The following is a 21834-nucleotide window of genomic DNA, read 5'->3' on the forward strand; positions in this document are numbered from 1 at the left end:
GGGTTTATGGATAATGATCTCTGTTCTTGAGAGAGACAATCCCCAAGGCACCCAATGCTTAACACCAGCCTTCAAGGTTTGTAAATTACAGCACATCCTTCTCCCTGCTCAGTCCCTGACTATGAATTTTAAGCATCACTGTAAGAATGAAGGGATGACAGCTTTTTCTCATTCCCTAATCCTAACACATTTCAACATCCTTCCTGTTGGAGGGAGTAACCCTGAGGTAAAGCATGAACTATTCTTATAAAAAAAAGGAGTTATTTTGTGAGGAAGGACCAAGAAGGAATTAATTTGATCAGCTACCACCTTCTCAAGAAAGAAAAGAGTTCATTGGTCAGGAAGATGGTATGAGAACAATATATAAGTGATGACTAACAAGAATAAGCCATGGCTGTGGTTTTTAAACTTCATTTCAAATTGTATTATCTGCTTTCACTGGTAACAGTTAATAAATGTCCAACTCTGTTTATTATCTCTTCTACTTTGCATATACATCTCAGCACAAAATAGTGTTTATTTTCTAGACTAATGAGTCCTTCTTGCTGTCAGATTTTAAACGAAGGATTCGTCCAAGCTATTTAGTAACAGAATATCTGATGTATCTTCTGCTTTCTCCTCCCCGAATATCCCCCTTAAGAAAAAAATTGGGAAAAATATAATTGAATAATGAACACCTATTTCAATGCAATTAAGCATCCTTTCAAGGGTAAAGGTGTACCTAATGAGGAAGAGAGAGAGAGAGTTTGGTGTAGTGATTAAAAAATCAGACCAGAAACCAGGTGACTGTGAGTTCTAGTCCTGCCTTAGGCACAAAGCCAGCTTGGTGACCTTGTGCCAGTCACTCTCTCTCAGCCCTAGGAAGGAGGCAATAGCAAAGCACTTCTGGAAAAAGAAAACCTTGCCAAATTAATTGCAAAGACATATCCAGGCAGGTGACAAGATTTGGACATTCAAATGGAAGGGGAAAAATGAGGAAGCAGTATTGCCTGAGTACCAGAGGAAACAATACTATATTTAATGGATTAAAAATTTGATTCTGATACAAGGGAGGTTCCTACATTCCGGTGAAACACAGTGGAGAAGTTCAGAAATATTTCCAAAACTTGTCTTGTCTCATGAAATTCTATCATATTTGAGAATTTCGTAGATATTTTCTTGTAATATGTATAAATGCCTGAGGGAGCTGTAATTGCAGTGCAGCTTTTGGAAAGAAGGAATTAGAGGAAATTCCCATCAATGTTTTATCCTGCCTTCTATAGCTTACAGAGAGTGCCAATGCATGGTAAGCAGTGAGCAATAAGTCCTTAATGCTAGCCAGATCTATGTCAAAAAGTAGAGTCAGGCCAATGTCTCCTTTACTCATTTCACTGTTCCTCTAGAAGGCAATGAGCCATTATGTTACATACTTCATGGTCTCCAGACGTTGTGTTCATATACATCTGAAAGGAACACATTGAATGAGAATGATATAAATAAAAATCCTTCCTTCCTTCCTTCCTTCCTTCCTTCCTTCCTTCCTTCCTTCCTTCCTTCCTTCTTTCCTCCCTCCCTCCTTCCCCTCTGTCATTAACTTCCTTCCCTTCCTCCCTCCCTCCCTGTTATTAACTTCCTTCCTTCCTTCCTTCCTTCCTTCCTTCCTTCCTTCCTTCCTTCCTTCTTCTTCGCCCCTCTCTGACTTTTAGTATGGAAAGATGTAACCCAGTGATGAACATGGGGAGTGTTGTTTAGCTTCTTGTTTTGGAAGGGAAGTCCAAAATAGTGCAAGAAGATATAAAATGAATTTAGAGAATATGGTTAAGGCTGGAAATTATCTTAACTTATTCCAGATGGTATCATCCAACTGGACTTCAGTTGAGGAATTCGTGTTGCTGGGATTCGGAATTGGACCACACAAGAAATTGCTGCTCCTCATCTTTTTCACTATTCTCTATGTGCTCACCTTGGTTGAGAATATCACCATTATTATCTTGGTGCTTCTGGACACCCACCTGGGCCAGCTACCTATGTACATCCTGCTGAGCAACTTCTCCTGGTTAGAAATGTGCTATGTCTCCACAACGGTGCCTCGCATGCTCTTTGATTTAGCAGTCCCTGGTGGCATCATCTCCTTCAATGAGTGTTTCATCCAGTTCTACATCTTCTTCTCCCTTGGCTGCACTGAATGTTTTTTCCTTTCAACAATGGCTTTGGATCGGTATGTGGCCATCTGCCGCCCTCTGCACTACCCACACATTATGTCTCCCAGCTTCTGCTACCTTATGGTGGCTCTTTGTTGGATCGTTGGCTTTCTGTGGTATCTTGTTCCAGCAAAGTTGATCTCTAAGTTGTCCTTTTGTGCTGCCAATGTCATTGACCACTTCTTGTGTGATCCTGGTCCAATCCTATCCTTGGCCTGCCCTCCACTTGGAAAAGCTCCCATTTTCAGCCAGATTTGTCTCAATGGTCTCCTCATAGGCAATATCTCCTTTGTTGTGGTCTCCTACAGCACTGTGATTTTCACTCTAGTGAAGACTTCCGACAGTCTTAGGAAGGGCTTTTCTACCATCTCTTTCCATTTAATTGTGGTCTCACTTTTCTATGGCTCAGTGGCAGCGATGTATTTATTACCAGGTGGGGAAAGTCAATTAGGAGTCACAAAGGCTGTGACCCTCTTCTATACTGCCATTACACCCTTTCTCAATCCTTTGATCTATTGTCTGAGGAACAATCAAGTGAAGGAAGCCCTGGGCAGATTGCTAACAAGAAAGGTGAGACTGATATGGAAGAAGTAATTGTTTGTTTACACACACAAAAAGATACAGTACAAGGAAAATCGAAGGAAAAGCTACAGAAAATGCAAACAAATAAATTGAAGGAAGCCCTAGGCAGATTGTAAACCAAAAAGCACGCTTCTTTAAATAATGTTCATGTCATCTTGAAATTTTCCATGTCCAGTCTCCTCTTTATTTCCAAAAATGTCCCTGAGCCCCACCTTGTCCTCATCATAGCTGTATAAAATATGACAACGCTTCATCCTAGATCCTGTGAAGCCACACACACTTGGGCAAAATTAAGAGGAAAAAAAGAACATAGATTTTAGTGGAGTGGGGTAAATTCAGAGTGTTGATAACTGCAAGAGAAATTTCCCAGCCTCGTTTATAGTGAGTTAATTAAGGAAGAGTCCCTTATAGTGATTTGAATTCTTCCCAGATTTCTTTCCATTTTTATGTAAGGTAAGACCACAGTTCCTTCCTCTTCTCTTCTTTTCTTGCAATGGTCAACTGACCATGCTACAATGATCACCATAAAGAAGACAAAAAAGAGGACCATTTTTATGTGATAAGAAGCAGTCTCCTGATTTGTCAGCAGTGATTGTTTAAGTCTACAATTCCTTCTCTAGCTTCCTCAAAATCTCTTATGGGTTGTCTATTCTTCCATATTTTTAATGAATTAAAGAGGTTGGGAAAGGCTGTTCAGATTTATAAATGAGACAAACTGGAATGGAATAACTAACTTCCTAGAAGACAGAAATAAATTTCAGAAGAATCTTGACAAGGCTGGAGATTACTCTCTGGGTAGATACCACGTGAAATGGGTGGTCCATCAAATAAACTGGCTGTATGTCATGGGTGGCTTTACAGGTGATAAGCGGCACCTTGAATTTCACCTGGAAGCATACCATCAACCGATGCAGCTCACAAAGAAGGAAAGCACATGCTCACTGTTATGTATGCAGGCACCTGCATAGCAACAGCCACCAGGGGGCGTTGGCCTGAACAGTTTTGGCGGGAAACCTAGTTTTCGGCGGGAAACCTAGGGCCAACCCCATTGGCTGTCTGCTCACCTGGCCAGGTATTTAAGGAGGCCAGGTAACCCTCATTCCCCAGTACGCTACCCCCCCCAATAAAGAGCTGAACACGTACTCCGGCTGGCGTCTCTTCCTTGCGTCGGACCCACTAAATTGCACTCACCCTTTCCCATTGCATTCTGAATCAGCTGAGGCTTCCAAGTAGTCTTCAAGGGCAGATCTATCTAGAGTGCATTGCAATAGTCAAGCTACAAGGTGACCCAGACAAGAGTGACCATCTGAATGGATTTCTAATACAGGACAGGGTACAAATGGTGCACAAGAAGCTGTGCAAATACCAAGAAAACCACCAGATTGGGAACTACTTTTGAATGTGGATGTGCAATCCAAAATTAAAGGTGGAAAACCCATTATCTGGGGGGGGAGAGACATAAAATCCACAGCAAGTCAGTAGGATTAACTCAAAGTCTGCTTCTCCCCATCTGGATCAGCACAGCTTTTAGACACTGGGATAAGACCTCAACTTGGACAGCTTGGGGTCAAGAGTTTTAAATGGGTATCGTCAGTATATCAATAATATTGTCCCCTAAGCTAGCAGATGACCTAATGCTATGGTTTCATGTAAATATTAAACTTGTGGGGGGGAGAGGAATGAGCTTCTGACACCGCACAAAGGAAAGGCCAAGGCAGTGACCTTTTTCCTATCAACAAAACATGTTTTTAAATATCCTGAAACAAAGTTTAATGCTTGTCAGGTATCTGAATCTGGGAACTAAAGGCTTACGAAATCTCAAACATTTGAGATAAGAGGATATTGTATATTGTTAGTTGTTGTACAAGAAGAAATATAGGTAATAAAAATGGTCTCCAGGGAGGTGGGTGGACAGTAATATTTGTATTTTTATATTGTTTTTTATTTAGACATATGTATTATGTTTGTATTATTTGTATTTGAATAAAATTATTTTAAAAAATTTTTTAAAAAATCTCAAACGTTTGTCAGATGAACCAATAACTTTCTCATACACTTCAGAAAACAGCAACAATAAAATATCCTCCAATGAAATGTAGGAGATTTTATTTTGAAATAATTTTAATAGGATTGCATAGTAAGGTCTTTTAAGAACAAACACAACCCATATTCAAGGATTCTATCTGAACGTACTGGAATTGTGGACAAAATAAAGTCTTTGGCAATCTCTTCTCTTTTTTTATCATGTATTTGATGGAAAAAAATTAATTTGAATTTGGGATTTATGAATTTTCAATTTAGGAACATACGGGGATTTTGAATAAAAAAGAATATAAAATACTTTCTTCTTGACTTTTCACATACGTGTGTGCGTGGTGTGTATAAAAGCATTTCTCAGATGAATTAATGGTGGTAGTCTAAGAATCTAATTACACAAAATATAATGGCTAATATATGCCCAAAATAGCGGGAGATGCTTAGAAAAATTTACTAACAGGAGTAAAGAACATCAATGCAAATCTTTAAAATGATTTTATGACATAACGCCAATATTCCTATCAAAAGTCATTTTTTACTCTGGAAAAATAGGATGACAATAGGAACCTTCCTGTGAATTGTACACCTGGGAAAGCATTTAAATGCTTTCACATTTTCAGATAGCATGTTCTAGAGATCTTCACATGCTAAATTTCAATTAAAAGAGGATCATCATTCTTTGGGGCTGGCATCTGAAGAATATTGATTTACTTCTGATTTTGGATAGGTGGAAACAAAAAGAATAAGGAGATCCTTACACAGTGACTCAAATTGTCAAAAGAAATGATTTCTCATTCCTTTGTATGAATAACATTAGGGTTTTTTTCCTGTGAAGTTACAATATTGTATTGATTTTCACCTAAAAAGCCTCATTAAAGTAGGATCCCCATTTCTAGTCTGATTAATTTGGAGGTGTTATAATGCTACTTGTCCCCTCTCTGTGGGAGGTTATAGAGGCAGGGGCTTAAAAGCAGTTTTTTTTTACTGGGGAGACCCCAGTTATTTCAGAGTAACTGACAAGTTGGACTTCTTTGCAGCTTATTTTTGTAGTTAATGAATTTCTATTGCTTTATTATTATCCATGAACATTTGAGGGAATGTATGATTTGTTGGGATATGGTGGCTCAGTGGGTTAGGACGCTGAGCTTGTCGATCAGAAGGTCGGCAGTTTGGTGGGTCGAATCCCGAGTGCTGCGTAACAGAGTGAGCACCCGTTACTCGTCCCAGCTTCTGCCAAACTAGCAGTTCGAAAGCACGTAAAAATGCAAGTAGAAAAATAGGGACCACTGCGGTGGGAAGGTAACAGCGTTCCGTGCGCCTTTGGCGTCTAGTCATGCTGGCCACATGACCACGGAGACGTCCTCAGACAAGCGCTGGCTCTTCGGCTTTGAAACGGAGATGAGCACCGGCCCCTAGAGTCGGAAACGACTAGCACGCATGTGCGGGGGAACCTTTACCTTTACCTTTTTATGATTTGTTGCTCTTGGTATTTTTAAAAAATATTATTTGTTGCTATTGGCATTTTAAAAAATATGAATTGTTGCTAGTGGTATTTTTTAAAAAAGTATCATCAACACCCTGCTTGGTATTCTGTTATTTTAAGTTTGAGATATTCAAAGAACTTTCTTGCCCACTATTTAGTTCTTGAGGTTAAGATCAGGAGCAACAAACTTTTAACAAACTGCAGGAAATAACTAAAGGGACTGAACACTCTCAATGGAATTACTGCATTATGAGAGAATGGTTGGAAAGTTTTCATAAACAAACTCTCCAAGAGAGACTCACCTTGGAAAGTTTGCAGTTGTGGTTAATAGAACAAAAATCAATGTGGTTGAAGACATGAAGCTTAGAACTGTTGGGGAACTCAAGCCAGGATATTTTCAAATTTAGCTGCTTTTTGATTTCACAACATAGCTTGTCTTTATGCTTGGGAAAGTCCTGTGGTGATATTCTCCTATCATGGTCCTGTGATTAGAATCCTTCCAGACCATTTCTCAGCATTAAGCACATAACTTATATCATCAGCAGATCCTTCTTGATAGCTGAGCAACACCTTTGAGAAGGACCAAGGTAAGATACCATTGTGCCATTTGGAAGTTAATTAATTCATGGGCAATTTATGATTGAAACAGGGGCTTAGACACAATAGGTTTGTTAAATAGAAACCTTTATGTAGGCATATTCTATCTTAACTGCTTTTCTGATTTTTGTAAATACAAACATGAGGCTGTACTTAGGTAGAACATTTCATTTATTTTTTCCCCTTTCTTTTTTTTAGCTTGGAGAATTTCCATTGTGTTATTATTATTATTATTATTATTATTATTATTATTATTATTATTATTATTATTATTATTAATTTTGGAGTCCATTCTAAACTAACGAGTTGAATCTGAGGAACTGTACTAAGTTTATTATGCAGGTTGAAATACAGTAAATGTTCGATCAATAATCCAAGCTAATTCTTGCCTCTCCGCATGTGTATTTCATTCTTGGGACACTGCAAGTAAAAAGCAGAGTTGGAATTAGGGCAAATTATTTCTATATCTCTAGTGATTTGAAAGGAACAAGCAGGTAGAGAACATGAATATCAAACTTTAGTCATTCCTATGGAATATTATTCATAAACTCATCATAAAAGATCAGACAATTCCTGAATCCACTGGAAGGATATTTTCACAGAGACAAGTCACATAATACCACTGTGACTTGTAATAAACATTGATAGATTAACGCCAAGCTGGCAGGAATAGCCAACACTCAGGAAGATAGGCTTAAGATATAGGAGGATCTGGACAGACTTGAATACTGGGCGCTATCTAACAAAATGAAATTCAATGGTGAAAAAAGTAAGGTTCTGCATTTAGGCAAGAAAAAACAAATGTACAGGTATAGTATAGGGGGTACCTTGCTCAATAATAGTAACTGTGAGAGGGATCTCAGAGTCCTAGTGGACAATCCCTTAAATATGAGCCAGTAGTGTGCTGCAGCTGCCAAAAAAGCCAACACAGTGCTAGGCTGCATTAACAGAGGGATAGAATCAAGATCACATGAAGTATTAATACCACTTTACAATGCCTTGGTAAGGCCACACTTGGAATACTGCATCCAGTTTTGGTCACCACAATGTAAAAAAGATGTTGAGACTCTGGAAAGAGTACAGAGAAGAGCAACAAAGATGATTAGAGGTCTGGAGGCTAAAACATATAAGGAACGGCTGCTGGAATTGGGTATGTCTAGTTTAAAAGGGACGCGGTGGCTCAGTGGGTTAGGACGCTGAGCTTGTCGATCAGATGGTCGGCAGTTTGGCGGGTCGAATCCCGAGTGCCGCATAACAGAGTGAGCGCCTGTTACTCGTCCCAGCTTCTGCCAACCTAGCAGTTCGAAAGCACATAAAAAATGCAAGTAGAAAAATAGGGACCACTACGGTGGGAAGGTAACAGCGTTCCGTGCGCCTTTGGCGTCTAGTCATGCCGGCCACATGACCACGGAGACATCCTCGGACAAACGCTGGCTCTTTGGCTTTGAAACGGAGATGAGCACCGGCCCCTAGAGTCGGAAACGACTAGCACGCATGTGCGGGGGAACCTTTACCTTTACCTTTTACCTTAGTTTAAAAGGACTAGGGGTGACATTTATTTATTTATTTTATTAAATTTATATACCGCCCTATTCCCGTAGGACTCAGGGTGGTTTACAGGGAGAGTTAAAAACAAACATACAAAAATTAAAATCAGATTAAAATTAATTAAATCAAGTCCCCAATTTAAACTAAAACCCAATAAAATTAAAACACTGATAGCAGTGTTCCAATATCTCAGGGGCTGCCACAAAGAAGAGGGAGTCAAGCTATTTTCCAAAGCACCTGAAGGCAGGACAAAAAGCAATGGATGGAAACTAGTCAAGGAGAGAAGCAACCTAGAACTAAGGAGGAATTTCCTGACAGAACAATTAACCACTGGAACAACCTGCCTCCAGAAGCTGTGAATGCTCCAACACTGGAGGTTTTTAAGAAGAGACTGGGCAGCCATTTGCCTGAAATGGTATAAGGTTTCCTGCCTGAGCAGGTGGTTGGACTAGATGACCTCCAAGGTCCCTTCCAACTTATTATTATTATTATTATTATTATTATTATTATTATTATTATTATTATTATTATTATTATCCCATGCAATCATCATTTCAAGGGTCAGGGAACAAGCAACGAAGAAGTTGCTTTTTCCTATCGGAAACTTTTTTCCCGCCACTCAGGCGAAACTGGGGAAAGAAGAAAGAATAAATGGCAAGAGCGCCTTTCCCCTATAGGAAGCGGGGCACGAGCAGCTTTGCAGCTTGCAACCCATACAAAAATTGCCCAGGTTTTTCTTGCAGGGCTGCTGGCTACTTCTGATGGGTTTCCTACTGTTAAGCTATGGAGCAGTTTCTCTGCAGGGATGCAAAACACTGAGTTTCTTTTTAAAATAATAATAATAATACCTTTATTAAATTTCAAAGTCAAATATTAAAATGCAAATTAATATAAAAGGGAAAGAGAATAGCAAAACAAATTAGAAGGGACAAAAAAAAATACAACAAACCACTTTATCACAAAGATGATCTCTGGTTTTCTTTTAGTCCAGAGTCCATTCTTTTAGTCCATTCAACAAGGTGTCTCTAAATTTAAGCAAATAATACCAATATCTTAAAATGCTAGGACTCAACTTTAAAATATTTATATTCATAAAATAGCCTTCTCTCAGTTTTAATCTAACAAATAATAAATTGTCAAATGTGAAGTTAAGTCACTCTTGACTCCTGGCAATTGCCTACCCTACCCTACCCTAGAATAGAGTAGAATAGACTAGAATAAACTACACTAAACTATAGACTAGACTAGACTAGAATAAACTACACTAAAGACTAGACTAGACTAGACTAGACTAGACTAGACTAGACTAGACTAGACTAGAATAAACTAGACTAGACTAGACTAGACTAGACTAGAATAAACTAGACTAGACTAGACTAGACTAGACTAGACTAGACTAGACTAGACTAGACTAGAATAGAATAGAATAGAATAGAATAGAATAGAATAGAATAGAATAGAATAGAATAGAATAGAATAGAATAGAATAGAATAGAATAGAATAGAATAGAATAGAATAGAATAGAATAACAAAGTTGTAAGGGACCTTGGAGGTCTTTTAATCCACACACCCCTTGCTCAGGCAGGAAACCCATTTCAAACAAATAGTTGTCCAATCTCTTCTTAAAAACTTCCAGTGTTGGAGCATTCACAGCTTCTGGAGGCAGGTTGTTCCACTGATCAATTGTTCTAACTGTCAGGAAATATCTTCTTGGTTCTAGGTTGCTTCTCTCTTTGATTAGTTTCCATCCATTGCTTCTTGTCTTGCCCTCAGGTGCTTTGGAGAAACTAGGGCTAGGCCCTGTGGTTTCCTTGCCAACATTTTTGAAAGTCATTTGTCATTCCCTTTTTCCTAGGGCTGGGAAACAATGAAATTGGTCAACTTCCCATTTATTACCTGGATGGTATATTTTAACCTATTGGGGATTTTACACATCACTCGCAATCCTCCATCTTTCAGCAAAGTTCTGTGCTCCAGGATGCTTCTTGTGTTCTCACCACATTGGTTATGGGCAGCTTTATTCCTATAATTTCATTTAGCAGTCTGGCTGCCAATTCATACATGTCTCCCAGTTTCTCTCTGGCTGATTATAAGACTTTGGTAAAGTCTTTTGCAGAACTCCATCAACCCAAACCCTAAATCAATAGGTAGCCTACCCTTCCCCACTCCCTCCATCAAATATCAGCATGAACTGTATCCGGTGACATCAAAATATGTGCATATTTTATGCAAAAGGTAATTCATGTATTGACTCCAGTTTTTCTTTCATACAGATTTCAAAGCTACTAAATATCAATTATATATTTAGGGAAGGAGATGGGAGGAAGAGGGTGGGCTGTTAATGGGAGTCTAAAGGTTAGCATTTTTCCTAAGCATCAATGCCATTTTAATTGTTTTTCATGTTTAATAGAATCCTTTGCTATGTTTGAATGGTGAGTTTTTGGATAACTGTATCCTACACATCGGACAACATAAACAAACAAATAAAATGAGGGAGATGTAATAAACTTCCAATGTAGGCTTGTCCTATGAGAAACAGTAGAGTTATGCTGATGTCTCCTGTGCTTCTTTCGACAGACCACTAAAATCACAAACCTCATCATCTCCAGAAAAATGATAGTCAAATTCATCCTGATGAAGCTCTACTAGAAGCAGCTGATGTAAAATAATTATCTGGTAATTCCAATGTCTTTTTCTTCCTTTTTTAAAACAAAATTATTTCATTATTATTGTAGGTGTATTATTCAAATTGATTAGTTAAAATAGTATGGTTGGTCAATATTCCTGTAATGGACTAGGTAATCCAGTCCATATTATTTACCCCAACTGATGATTGCAATGTTAAAGCACAATTTAAAATTTGAAACCTTTGGTGCACCACTTTACCTGCCTGATTTCACACATAAACTGAAATATTTACTACATGTGTACTTTTCGAAGTGACTGAGAAATGTGGAAAGAGAATGTGGGTCAGGCTGTAAATTCTTATCTCATTGCAGATGGATTCAACCAACAAGACTTCAGTTGAGGAATTTGTTTTATTAGGTTTTGGAATTGGACAGCACAAGCGTTTGCTGCTCCTCGTCCTTTTCACTTTTCTCTACGTGCTCACTTTGGTTGAGAATGTCACTATTATTATCTTGGTGTTTTTGGACACTCACCTTGGTCGGCTTCCTATGTACATCCTGCTGAGCAACTTCTCCTGGTTGGAAATGTGCTACGTGTCCTCCACAGTTCCTCGCATGATCTTTGACTTAGCAGTTCCTGGCGGGATCATTTCTCTCAAAGAGTGTTTAATCCAGTTCTACATCTTTTTCATCCTTGGGGGCACTGAGTGTTTTTTCCTTTCAATTATGGCCTTAGATCGGCACGTGGCCATCTGCCACCCATTGCACTACCCACAAATTATGTCTCAAAATGTCTGCTACATTCTGGTGGCTCTTTGTTGGATCCTTGGCTTCTTGTGGTATCTTGTTCCAGCAACGTTGATCGCTAAGTTGTCCTTTTGTGGCGCCAATGTCATTGACCACTTTTTGTGTGATGCTGGTCCAATCCTATCCTTGGCTTGCCCTCCACTTGGAATGGTTCCCACTTTGAGTCAGATTTGTCTCAGTGGTCTGCTCCTAGGTAATATGACGTTCGTTATTTTGTCCTACGGCACTGTGATTGTCACTCTAATGAAGATGTCCAACAAAGGCAGTCGTAGGAAGGGCTTTTCTACCATCTCTTTCCATCTAATTGTGGTCTCACTTTTCTACGGTTCAGTGACAGCAATGTATTTGTTACCAGGTGGAGAAAGCCAGTCAGGTATCACTAAGGCAGTGGCTCTCTTCTATACCACTTTTACACCTTTTCTCAACCCCTTGATCTACTGTCTGAGGAACAATCAAGTTAAAGAAGCACTGAATACATTACTAAGGAGAAAGGTGAGACTCATATGGAGCAAGGAATAGTCTAAAATTGTAGATGAAAGATGTAACCAAAATCAAACACAAGCACCAACATGTACAACTTTAAGTCAAAGGTGTGCTTCTAGAATGGAATGGAATAGAATAGAATAGAATAGAATAGAATAGAATAGAATAGAATAGAATAGAATAGAATAGAATAGAATAGAATAGAATAGAATAGAATAGAATAGAATAGAATAGAATAGAATAGAATAGAATAGAATAGAATAGAATAGAATAGAGTAGAACAGAACAGAACAGAATAGAATAACAGAGTTAGAAGGGACCTTGGAGGTCTTCTAGTCCACCCCATTTCTCAGGCAGGAAATCTTATACCATTGCAGACAAATGGTTGTCCAATCTCTTCTTCAAAATTTCCAGTGTTGGAGCATTCACAACTTCAGGTTGTTCCACTGATTAATTGTTCTAACTGTCAGGAAATTTATCCTTAGTTCTAGGTTGCTTCTCTCCTTGATCAGTTTCCATCCATTGCTTCTTGTCCTGCCCTCAGGTGCTTTGGAGAATAGTAACAGCATTTATGTCACCTTGAAAAGACAAAATCCAATGTCCAAGCAGGTCTACATGAGCTTCATAATGCCCACATGGACAACCATTAAGGTAAATTCTGGGTCCCCCATTTTTCAAAGGTTGTAAGACTTAAACAAAGAAATGAAGAAAAAAAAATCTATCACACTGTCAGATGTGCCCAAACTGGGTGAAACAATTCATATCCTAGAAGACAGATATAAAATTCAAAATCTTGATAAGGCTAGAGAAGTAGGCTGAAAGTAACAGAATGAAATTTAACAGAGGAAAGCTCACTTAGGGAACATATAAATGAACAGTAATAAAATAGGGAATATCTGGTTTAGTTATGGCTAGCTGTTAGAAAATCTGTTTTTATTATCTGAGGGACCATCTCTTGCTGGTCACATCTACTGACCCACTAGAGTGGTGGGTGGTAAGGACTGTTGCAGGGCCTTCTCCATGGTGGCTCCCTCTCTCTGGAACGTCATTCCTCCATAGATTAGACTGGGCCCCACTCTAACACTCTTTCAGAAACAGAAGACCTGGTTCTGCCACTGGGCCTGGGGAACACAGAGGGGGATGGAGCCCATTAAACGGCTAATTTGAATGTGTGTTGTTGTTGGGGTGGTGGGGGTTATTATTTTATGATTTCTCTTGTTATTTTTTTATTCTTTTTATACAATGTTTTATATCCATGTAAGCTGTCTTGAGTCGCCATGTCCCATTAGGCGGCAATATAAATTTTCTAAATAAATAAATAAAATAAATTATATAGAAATTGTAGCAGAAGATAGTTACATAGCCATACAGATCAAACAAAATGTGCAATGTACAGTCACCATAAGCTTTGCTATTTAATGGTTTCAAAACTGTCACAACTGTCACAGGAAACTCTCTTGAGAACATAAAGGAACTATGGATTTATAACCATAGAGTAGGTGCTAACTAAACACTGCAATTTACTGGCTGATTAATTCTGTAGTTGTTGCAATACAAAATACATTCTAGCAATGAATTCCAACTCTAGTAACCTTAGAATATTAAATGGAGACTGAATATGAGTGTGCATTTTGTGTGGGTTTAAAAAAATGGGGCAAGTGAAACTTTAGGCTGTGTCAAACACACATGCACATGCACACAAACACACAAATTCTAATGTTCAAGCAGGTCTTTGGTTACTACATGAATTTCATAATGCCCACATGGATACCACAAAAGTCAATTCTGGGTTCCATATTCTTAAATTGTGGTAAGAGACTTAAACAAAGAAATGGAGACAAAACTTATTGAATTGCCAGATGAGCCCAAATTGGGTGAAACAATTCATATCCTACAAGACAGATGTAAAATTCAAAATCTTGGTAATGCTAGAGAAGTAGGCTGAAAGTAACAAAATGAAATTTAATAGACGAAAGCTCACTTAGGGAACATATGAAATGGACAAATATAGGATAGAGAATATCTGATTTAGCATTTTTTTTATTTTAATTCCATTTATATCCCGCCCTTCTCCGAAGACTCAGGGCGGCTTACAAGCTTAGCAGTAGCCTTCATTCTATGTATTTGCCTGCTTATTAGGGCTTTCATACACCCCCCCCAAGCGGCATTATTACAAAGTCAGCTTAATTGCCCCCAACAATCTGGGTCCTCATTTTACCTACCTCGGAAGGATGGAAGGCTGAGTCAACCTTGAGCCTGGTGGGATGCGAACCTACACTAATTGCAGGCAGCTGGTGTTACTTAAGGAGGCATTAGCCCACTGCTCCACCAAGGCTCAGTAGCAATGGCTATAGCAGTGGCTCCCAAACTTTTTTATACCCCGCAGCCCTAGAACGCTTCTGATATATTCTCATACCCCTTACAAAAGTTTGAAATAATGGCAACAAATTATGCATATACACTATAATTTTGAAAACCCAAGTTTTTGCACCCCTTGGAATATCCCAGGTGCGAGGAAGGAGAATGCAGTGTAAACATGAGGAAGGAAGACACAAACCAAATCACTATACTACATAAGACCTGGTTACATTTTTATTTCCTTTGTCCCTCTAAACAATAAATTGGAGTGGAAGGCATGAAAAAATAACGAGGGATTTATTCACATGCACAAACTTCTCTTCTTCATTGGTCCTTAAGCATTTCTCTACTTGACCAGGTCAGCCATGACATAGTTTGGAAGCAAGTGGGCACCGTGCCAATATCAGAAAAAAATTCAGGAGAAACGCCTTGAATTGTAGGACCATGTTCTATGAGCAGCACCCCACACTGTTGTCCACATTGCCTTCCACTTTAATACAGATGGCAAGTGTCCACGTGGAAGGTCAAAGCAAAGACGGTAAGATACAATAAATGTGAGCACAAAAAATGCCCAGTTAAACCCAGATGCTGCATTTGATCGCACAAGGTGGTGTTTGTGTTGATCCAAAAAGCAGACTCTGTACCTACAGGGAAAATGCTAAGATTCAGCCACATGGTTTTCCTTTCCACATTTGGAACACATCTACCCATATCCTGGATATTATCTATACAATACATCTGCTATCAAGAATGAAACTTTGGCAGCTACATGCCTCTTCATTTCAACTTGGGGGAGGTGTTTATTTAGATTTGGTTAAGATGGAGAAAGGAAACCTCTATGATTCCGCTGAGGACTGTGAGAGCCTGAAACCTTTCCAAGGACACTCCAGCAGGTGTGGAGAAGAAGCAAACAGCTTCCATAACAAAGTGAAATTGTTTACATGGACTATATGAGAGAGTGGGGGTTAGGCTGGAGATATTCTTGTTTAATTCTATGAACTGGTGCCTCGGAACCTTAGAGTTAGTTTTGCTTCAACATTACCATGCTGTGTATTCAATAAACAGTAAGATTTTTGGAAATGGAATGAACCTGGACTTTTATTTGAATCCTCGAACTGAATGTTGACACTTGCTTTACATTATTTGACAAAACTGTTGGCATATCTGCTGTCCTTTCACAAATCTTTATTATTTGTTGATGTTTCCTTTGTCAGGGCCAAACCGATGGCTGTCCTTCCCTTAATATGTGAAGTGTGTCCTATAATTTTCAAATATAACAGGGTGATAGCAATAGCACTTAGACTTATATACTGCTGCATAGTGCTTTACAGCCCTCCCTAAGCAGTTTATAGAGTCAGCGTATTGCCCCCAACAATCTGGGTCCTCATTTTACCAACCTCGGAAGGATAGAAGACTGAGTTAACCTTGATTTGGTGAGACTCAAACTCCTGAACTGCTGGCAGCCGGCAATCAGCAGAATTAGCCTGCAGTACTGCATTCTAACCACTGCTTGTTTTCTGCTTGTCATAATATTCTGCATTAGAGCTTTCAAGTTACTTCTTTCTTCATCCATTGATGTGAATATATTGTATACCTTACAGCTTATATTTCATTGTAAGTGAAGAATGAAACCAGGGTTGGTTTCCCAACAGGCAAAATTATTTTCTATGAATTCACATGACACTAAAGTCAATTGGTGGCATTCCTAGGTTTGATTTCCCTATTTACTTTGTCTCCTTCTAAACCCAGGGGTGGTGGCTAATCACCTCACTCCAGTCCAGGGAATTCTTGTTGTTATTTATTCAAGGTATTCACTCCTACCAATGCTATTGACAGCCTCCAGGAACCTTCCTCTGCATTCTTTTTTTAAATGGTTAATAAGAATTTATAATGTTCCAGTGGATAGAGTGTTCAGCCAGGATTGCCAGTGGATACTTTAAACATGTGATATTTTTTTTCCACACAAGAAATCCTGTCCAGGCTACTATTTTGCTTCGGGTCACATAATGTGATTCTACCTGCTACAAAAATTACTCATTATTTGCCAGTACAGCCCAATCTCATAGCATGAAAATATTTTTTTTCCATTGGGTTGACTTGTAATGACATTGGACATTGCTTTAGCTAAGGAGTGAGTTCATTTGGGCTGATCATCATCTTATGCAAGGCAGCCTCAGCCTGATTCCTCATTTACAGTTGACAGTTGTCCTCTTGGTGAAGGAGTGGAGCTAATGGTAAGTGATCATTACCTACCTGAAGAGAAAACAGCATAATATTTACTAGAGGCTTTCAAAATCTTCAAGAGATAGCTACTGCAAATAGAGTCCTCAGTTTAGTTTCAGCCTCAAATATAATTTTTTTCAAGTCTTCTCTATTTCCACAAATTCTTAATCTCTGATTAAGGTCCTGGAGAAAAAAAAACATATGAAGAACAGTTGCAGGAATTGGGTATGGCTAGTCTAGAGAAAAGAAGAACTGGGGGGACATGAAAGCAGTATTCCATTATTTGAGAGGCTGCCACAAAGAAGAGGGGGTCAACTTATTTTCCAAAGCAGCAGAAGGCAAGACAAGAAACAATGGATGGAAACTACTCAAGGAGAGAAGCAACCTGGAATTAAGGAGAAAATTCCTAACAGTGAGGACAATTAATCAGTGGAACAACTTCCTTCCAGAAATTGTGGGTGCTCCATCACTGGAGGTTTTTAAGAAAAGATTGGAGACACCTATCTGAAATGGTATAGGGTATAGGGTCTGTTGCCTGAGCAGGGGGTTGGACTAGAAACCTCTAAGTTCCCTTCCAGCTCTGTTCTGATTGAATTATTTTCATTTATAATGGAGACATTTCCTTAGTGGTAAATGATATCAGGAAAGGCTTTGTGATATTTCATTTCCCATCTTTGATTAAATCAGATCCAAGAGAACTGTTGCATAGAAGAGGATGTGAAAATGATTCAAGGATCCAAATGCCACTGGTGTTCTTCAATGCACCACAACAATATTTCCTGGGGTATAACTCTTCTAAATCCTGCAAAACTTCGTATTTCCCTCCCCCCACTCCATATGTATCTCCATATCTGAGTTCAATCTCGGTTGTAATCAAAAGAATAGAAGCCCTGGTGGTTCAGTAGTTAGAATGCAGTATTTCAGGCTAACCAGCTTAAGGTTTACTCAGCCTTCCATCTTTCCAAGGTCAGTAAAATGAGAACCCAGATTGTTTGGCGGTAATATATTGACATTATAAAGAGATTGTTTTCTGTAGTTAAAGTACTTAAAGAAACTGAGCTTGTCAGCTGGAAAACTGACAGTCTGGATTCAAGACCCAAGTGCCATGTGATGGGGTAATGTCAAAACTGACCCCAAAAAGAGCCTTGGTGGAGCAGTGGGCTAATGCCTCCTTAAGTAACACCAGCTGCCTGCAATTAGTGCAGGTTCTCATCCCACCAGGCTCAAGGTTGACTCAGCCTTCCATCCTTCCGAGGTAGGTAAAATGAGGACCCAGATTGTTGGGGGCAATAAGCTGACTTTGTAATAATGCCGCTTGGGGGCCCCCGAAAGCCCTAATAAGCAGGCATATACATAGAATGAAGGCTATTGCTAAGCTTGTAAGCCGCCCTGAGTCTTCGGAGAAGGGCGGGATATAAATGGAATTAAAATAAATAAAATAAATAAATAAAACTTGCTCCCTCAAAAGAATGATCTTTGATGCTGTAGGTATTAGAGAAAAGGTACTTTTACTAGAGACGTTGAGTGCAGAATGAGCAAGGCAAGCTCTGAAGAAAAACCACATGAAAAACATATATTGAAATCAATCCCTAATGTCCAAAATCCTTTTTCCCCCCCCACTCTGGGAGCAGTCCAACCAAGTCTTGTTCTGATGTTTTGGGAACATGGTGCCTCTGGTTCCATAGCAAATTCCTTTCCCAGGGCCAGTGTCCTTGAAGGGAGGAAGATGGCCCATTTAGCACCCCTGATTCCTGTCAGTGTCCGTACTCCCCATATTTCCCACAAGATTATTTCACACCACCAGGACTCTTCCCCTCCCAAGTGCCCCCTCCCCCCTCCCAATTATGGCAGTTGCTAGCGAGCTTCAAAGAAGACAAAAATAGGCAGCTGACAGGTAAGCTCCTATTCCTTGCCCCAGCTCCTGCCAACCAGCAGTTCAAAAGCATGCAAATGAGAGTAAATAAATAGGTACCACTTCATTGGGAAAGGTAACAGTGTTCCATGCATCTTGGCCTATAGTCATGCTGGCCATAGAAGTGTCTTCAGACAATGCTGGCTCCCTCAGCTAAGAACCCGAGACAAGCACTTGTCAGACCCCTCCATCCTATGTTGCTTTGCCTGTATACTCTTTTTCAGGGTCTTCCATTCTGGTGGGAGGGGGCCTGTTTGATGGGAGGGGGAATGTACAGTATTTGCTTTTCTTTGCTGTGTGTTCTTTTCATTGCCCTCCCTCCATGAGAAAGGAATGTGGCTGGAAAACATCTGCCTTATCTCCAGATGCTGGAGCCTGAGACCGTTGAGAAATGAAACTGAGAGAGACCTAAATCACCAGGTTCTCAAAACAACCTGTTACCTATGGATTGGCTGGATTTCAACCGGACAATTGGACACTGGAGGAAGGAGTTCTGAATTGGTATTATAATGTAACCTTTCACGTGATTTTCTCAGACCTTGCTTTGCTCTCCTGCTGTCATTAACTCTCAATAAAAGTTCCTTTTGAAACAGTGCCTGTTTCAAGAGTTCTGCTTTCTTGGGAGACCTAATTGAGGCAGGTCCTTACAGCACCACCCCCTCAGAGTCAGACATGACTGGACAGGGGAAATCTTTCAATTTACCTTTAAGGGGTGAGTTAACATATTCATGGTATTTATTCTTGAATTTCTACAATACTTTTGTAACCATATTGAAAATGAACAAGTGATAAGAAGATACTGGCATTGTACTGCCATTAATGAGGGTTTCTTTTATTTTTCAGCAACAGGATTCCCTTTCGCTTCTTCAGTGAAAGGTCCACAAATGATGTCCTAACGTTCCTATCCTCTTTTCCTAACTTGCTCCAAAATTCTTGTAGAAACTTTATTCCACAATTTATTTATTCTTTAAATAAGAATAAAATTTAAACTTAAGACTTTAATTTTAAATTATATTCTACATTTATTATTGATAGGGTTTCTTCTCAGTACCAGGTTTGTTGGAATTGGTTGGCAGCTAAACTGAATACCTTAAATTAAATTGTAGATTTTGGCTGTTCCAGTTTGATGCAGTGATCAAAGTTTTGGTTTAAAAATCAGGAGACTGTGAGTTTTAGTCTCTCCTTAGGCATGAATGCCAGTTGGGTGACTGGGCCAGTCACTCTCTCTCAGCCCAAGCCAGATCACAGGATTGTTGTTGCAGGGAAAATAGGAGGTAGAAGGAGTATTATGTTCATTGCCTTGTGTTACTTATAAAATAATACAGCCAAGATAAAAATCTAATAAAAAAGAAAAAAATAAACAAGCATGGTTGGATTTGGGAGACAAATATTAAAAATGAATGTGAATGGTACTAATTTTGAAAACATGTATGGAAATTCTCAGTCATCCAGGTCATAGTTGTCCGAAAGATGCTTTTTTCTTCTCATCCAAGAAGCTTCTTCAGCTCTGAAGATGAGAAATGGAATGTCTTCAAAGAAGAACAAGAAAGTCCAGTTGCCTTGTGAAAAAGCATCTTTGGGACAGTATAATTCTGATTCTTTTTTTCTGATTTCAGATGGAGTTATCTAATGGAACCACAGTCCAGGAATTCGTTTTACTGGGTTTGGAGACTGGGCAGCAATGGCGATTCTACCTACTTATCCTTTTTAGTTTTACTTACATAATAACTGTGATTGAAAACACCATTATTATCACTCTGGTGCATGTAGATGACCACTTATCTCAGCTGCCCATGTACATCCTCTTGGGAAATTTCTCCTGGTTGGAAATCTGCTATGTGACCACCACCATGCCCCGGATGATCTTTGATCTGGCTTCTCCTCAAGGGATCATCTCCTTCCAAGCCTGTTTCCTTCAATTCTACATTTTCTTCTCATTTGGCAGCACTGAATCCTTGTTCCTCTCAGCCATGGCCTTGGATCGCTATTTAGCCATTTGCCACCCATTCCGCTACCCAACAATCATGTCTCCGAAAAACTGTTCCAAGCTTATAGCTGGTTGCTGGATTGCTGGGTTCTTGGGCTATGCTGTCCCAGTGACTTTGATTTCCAGACTGTCCTTCTGTGGCTCCAATATCATTGACAACTTTGTGTGTGATCAAGGCCTCCTATCCCTGGCTTGCCCGCCTTTAAAAAATGTTTCTTTTATCAGCCAGATTTCCATGAATATTTTGATTATATTGGGTAACCTTGTCTTTGTCACTATTTCATATGGCATTATAATTGTCACAGTGATCAAATCCTCTAACCAACACAGCAGGAAGAAAGCGTTCTCCACAATATCCTTCCATCTGGTGGTGGTGATCCTTTTCTATGGTTCTGTGGCAGGGATGTATGTCGCTCCAGGTGGGAAAAATCAGTCACATGTCACTAAAATAGTCACTGTCTTCTACACTGCCATTACGCCCTTTCTCAACCCCATGATCTACTGTCTGAGGAACGATCAGGTGAAGGAGGCTCTGGGCCGATTGCTGAGAAGGATGGAGCGATAGCTGAGAAAAAGATGACAATATGAAAAGGGGGATAGGAACAAGAAAACAAAACAAACAGTTGTAAGAAAAATAAAAGGATTGGATTTAATTGCATTAGATTGGACTGAATTGGATCCAATTTGATTGGGTTGGACTATGTGAAAAATGTCAAGGAATGTATTCACATAGCAAAATTTCCTTTTGCACTTGTTTTATATTGTTGGTCCAAAATTAAGGAAAAAAGGCACAAGGTTTTGGAAAATATTTAATGAAAGAAAAATAGCACCTCTGTTTCCTGAAAGATAGAGTATGTTTCTTTCTTTCTAACTGCATTTCCAATTTCAGGAATTGTTTTGTCTGGTCTATTCTTTGAAATGATGTAGTGAAATAAAAATACAATATATATATTGTATTGGTTTCAATATATTCAGCTACGGGCCAGGTGGAAAGAAGATCTGAAAATTG

General features: G+C 39.2%; 2 protein-coding genes across 2 annotated transcripts; both read left to right on the top strand.

The window, feature by feature from the left end:
* Positions 1-1829: 1829 nt before the first annotated feature.
* Positions 1830-21404, top strand: LOC308678630 (olfactory receptor 11G2-like; the record flags this gene model as incomplete). Its single annotated transcript, XM_081345858.1, has 2 exons — positions 1830-2097; positions 20726-21404. The coding sequence occupies 2 exons, from the start codon at positions 1830-1832 to the stop codon at positions 21388-21390; spliced, it is 933 nt and encodes a 310-aa protein (XP_081201984.1). The 3' UTR covers positions 21391-21404.
* On the top strand, positions 11428-12381 carry LOC308677784 (olfactory receptor 11G2-like; the record flags this gene model as incomplete). The annotated part of the gene is made up of 1 exon (XM_081344480.1): positions 11428-12381. One exon carries the CDS (start codon positions 11428-11430, stop codon positions 12379-12381), a length of 954 nt encoding a protein of 317 aa, XP_081200606.1.
* Positions 21405-21834: the final 430 nt, after the last annotated feature.

The sequence above is a fragment of the Vipera berus genome, assembly GCF_964194415.1.
Source record: "Vipera berus genome assembly, chromosome: Z".
In the NCBI taxonomy this organism is placed as follows: Eukaryota; Metazoa; Chordata; class Lepidosauria; order Squamata; family Viperidae; genus Vipera; species Vipera berus.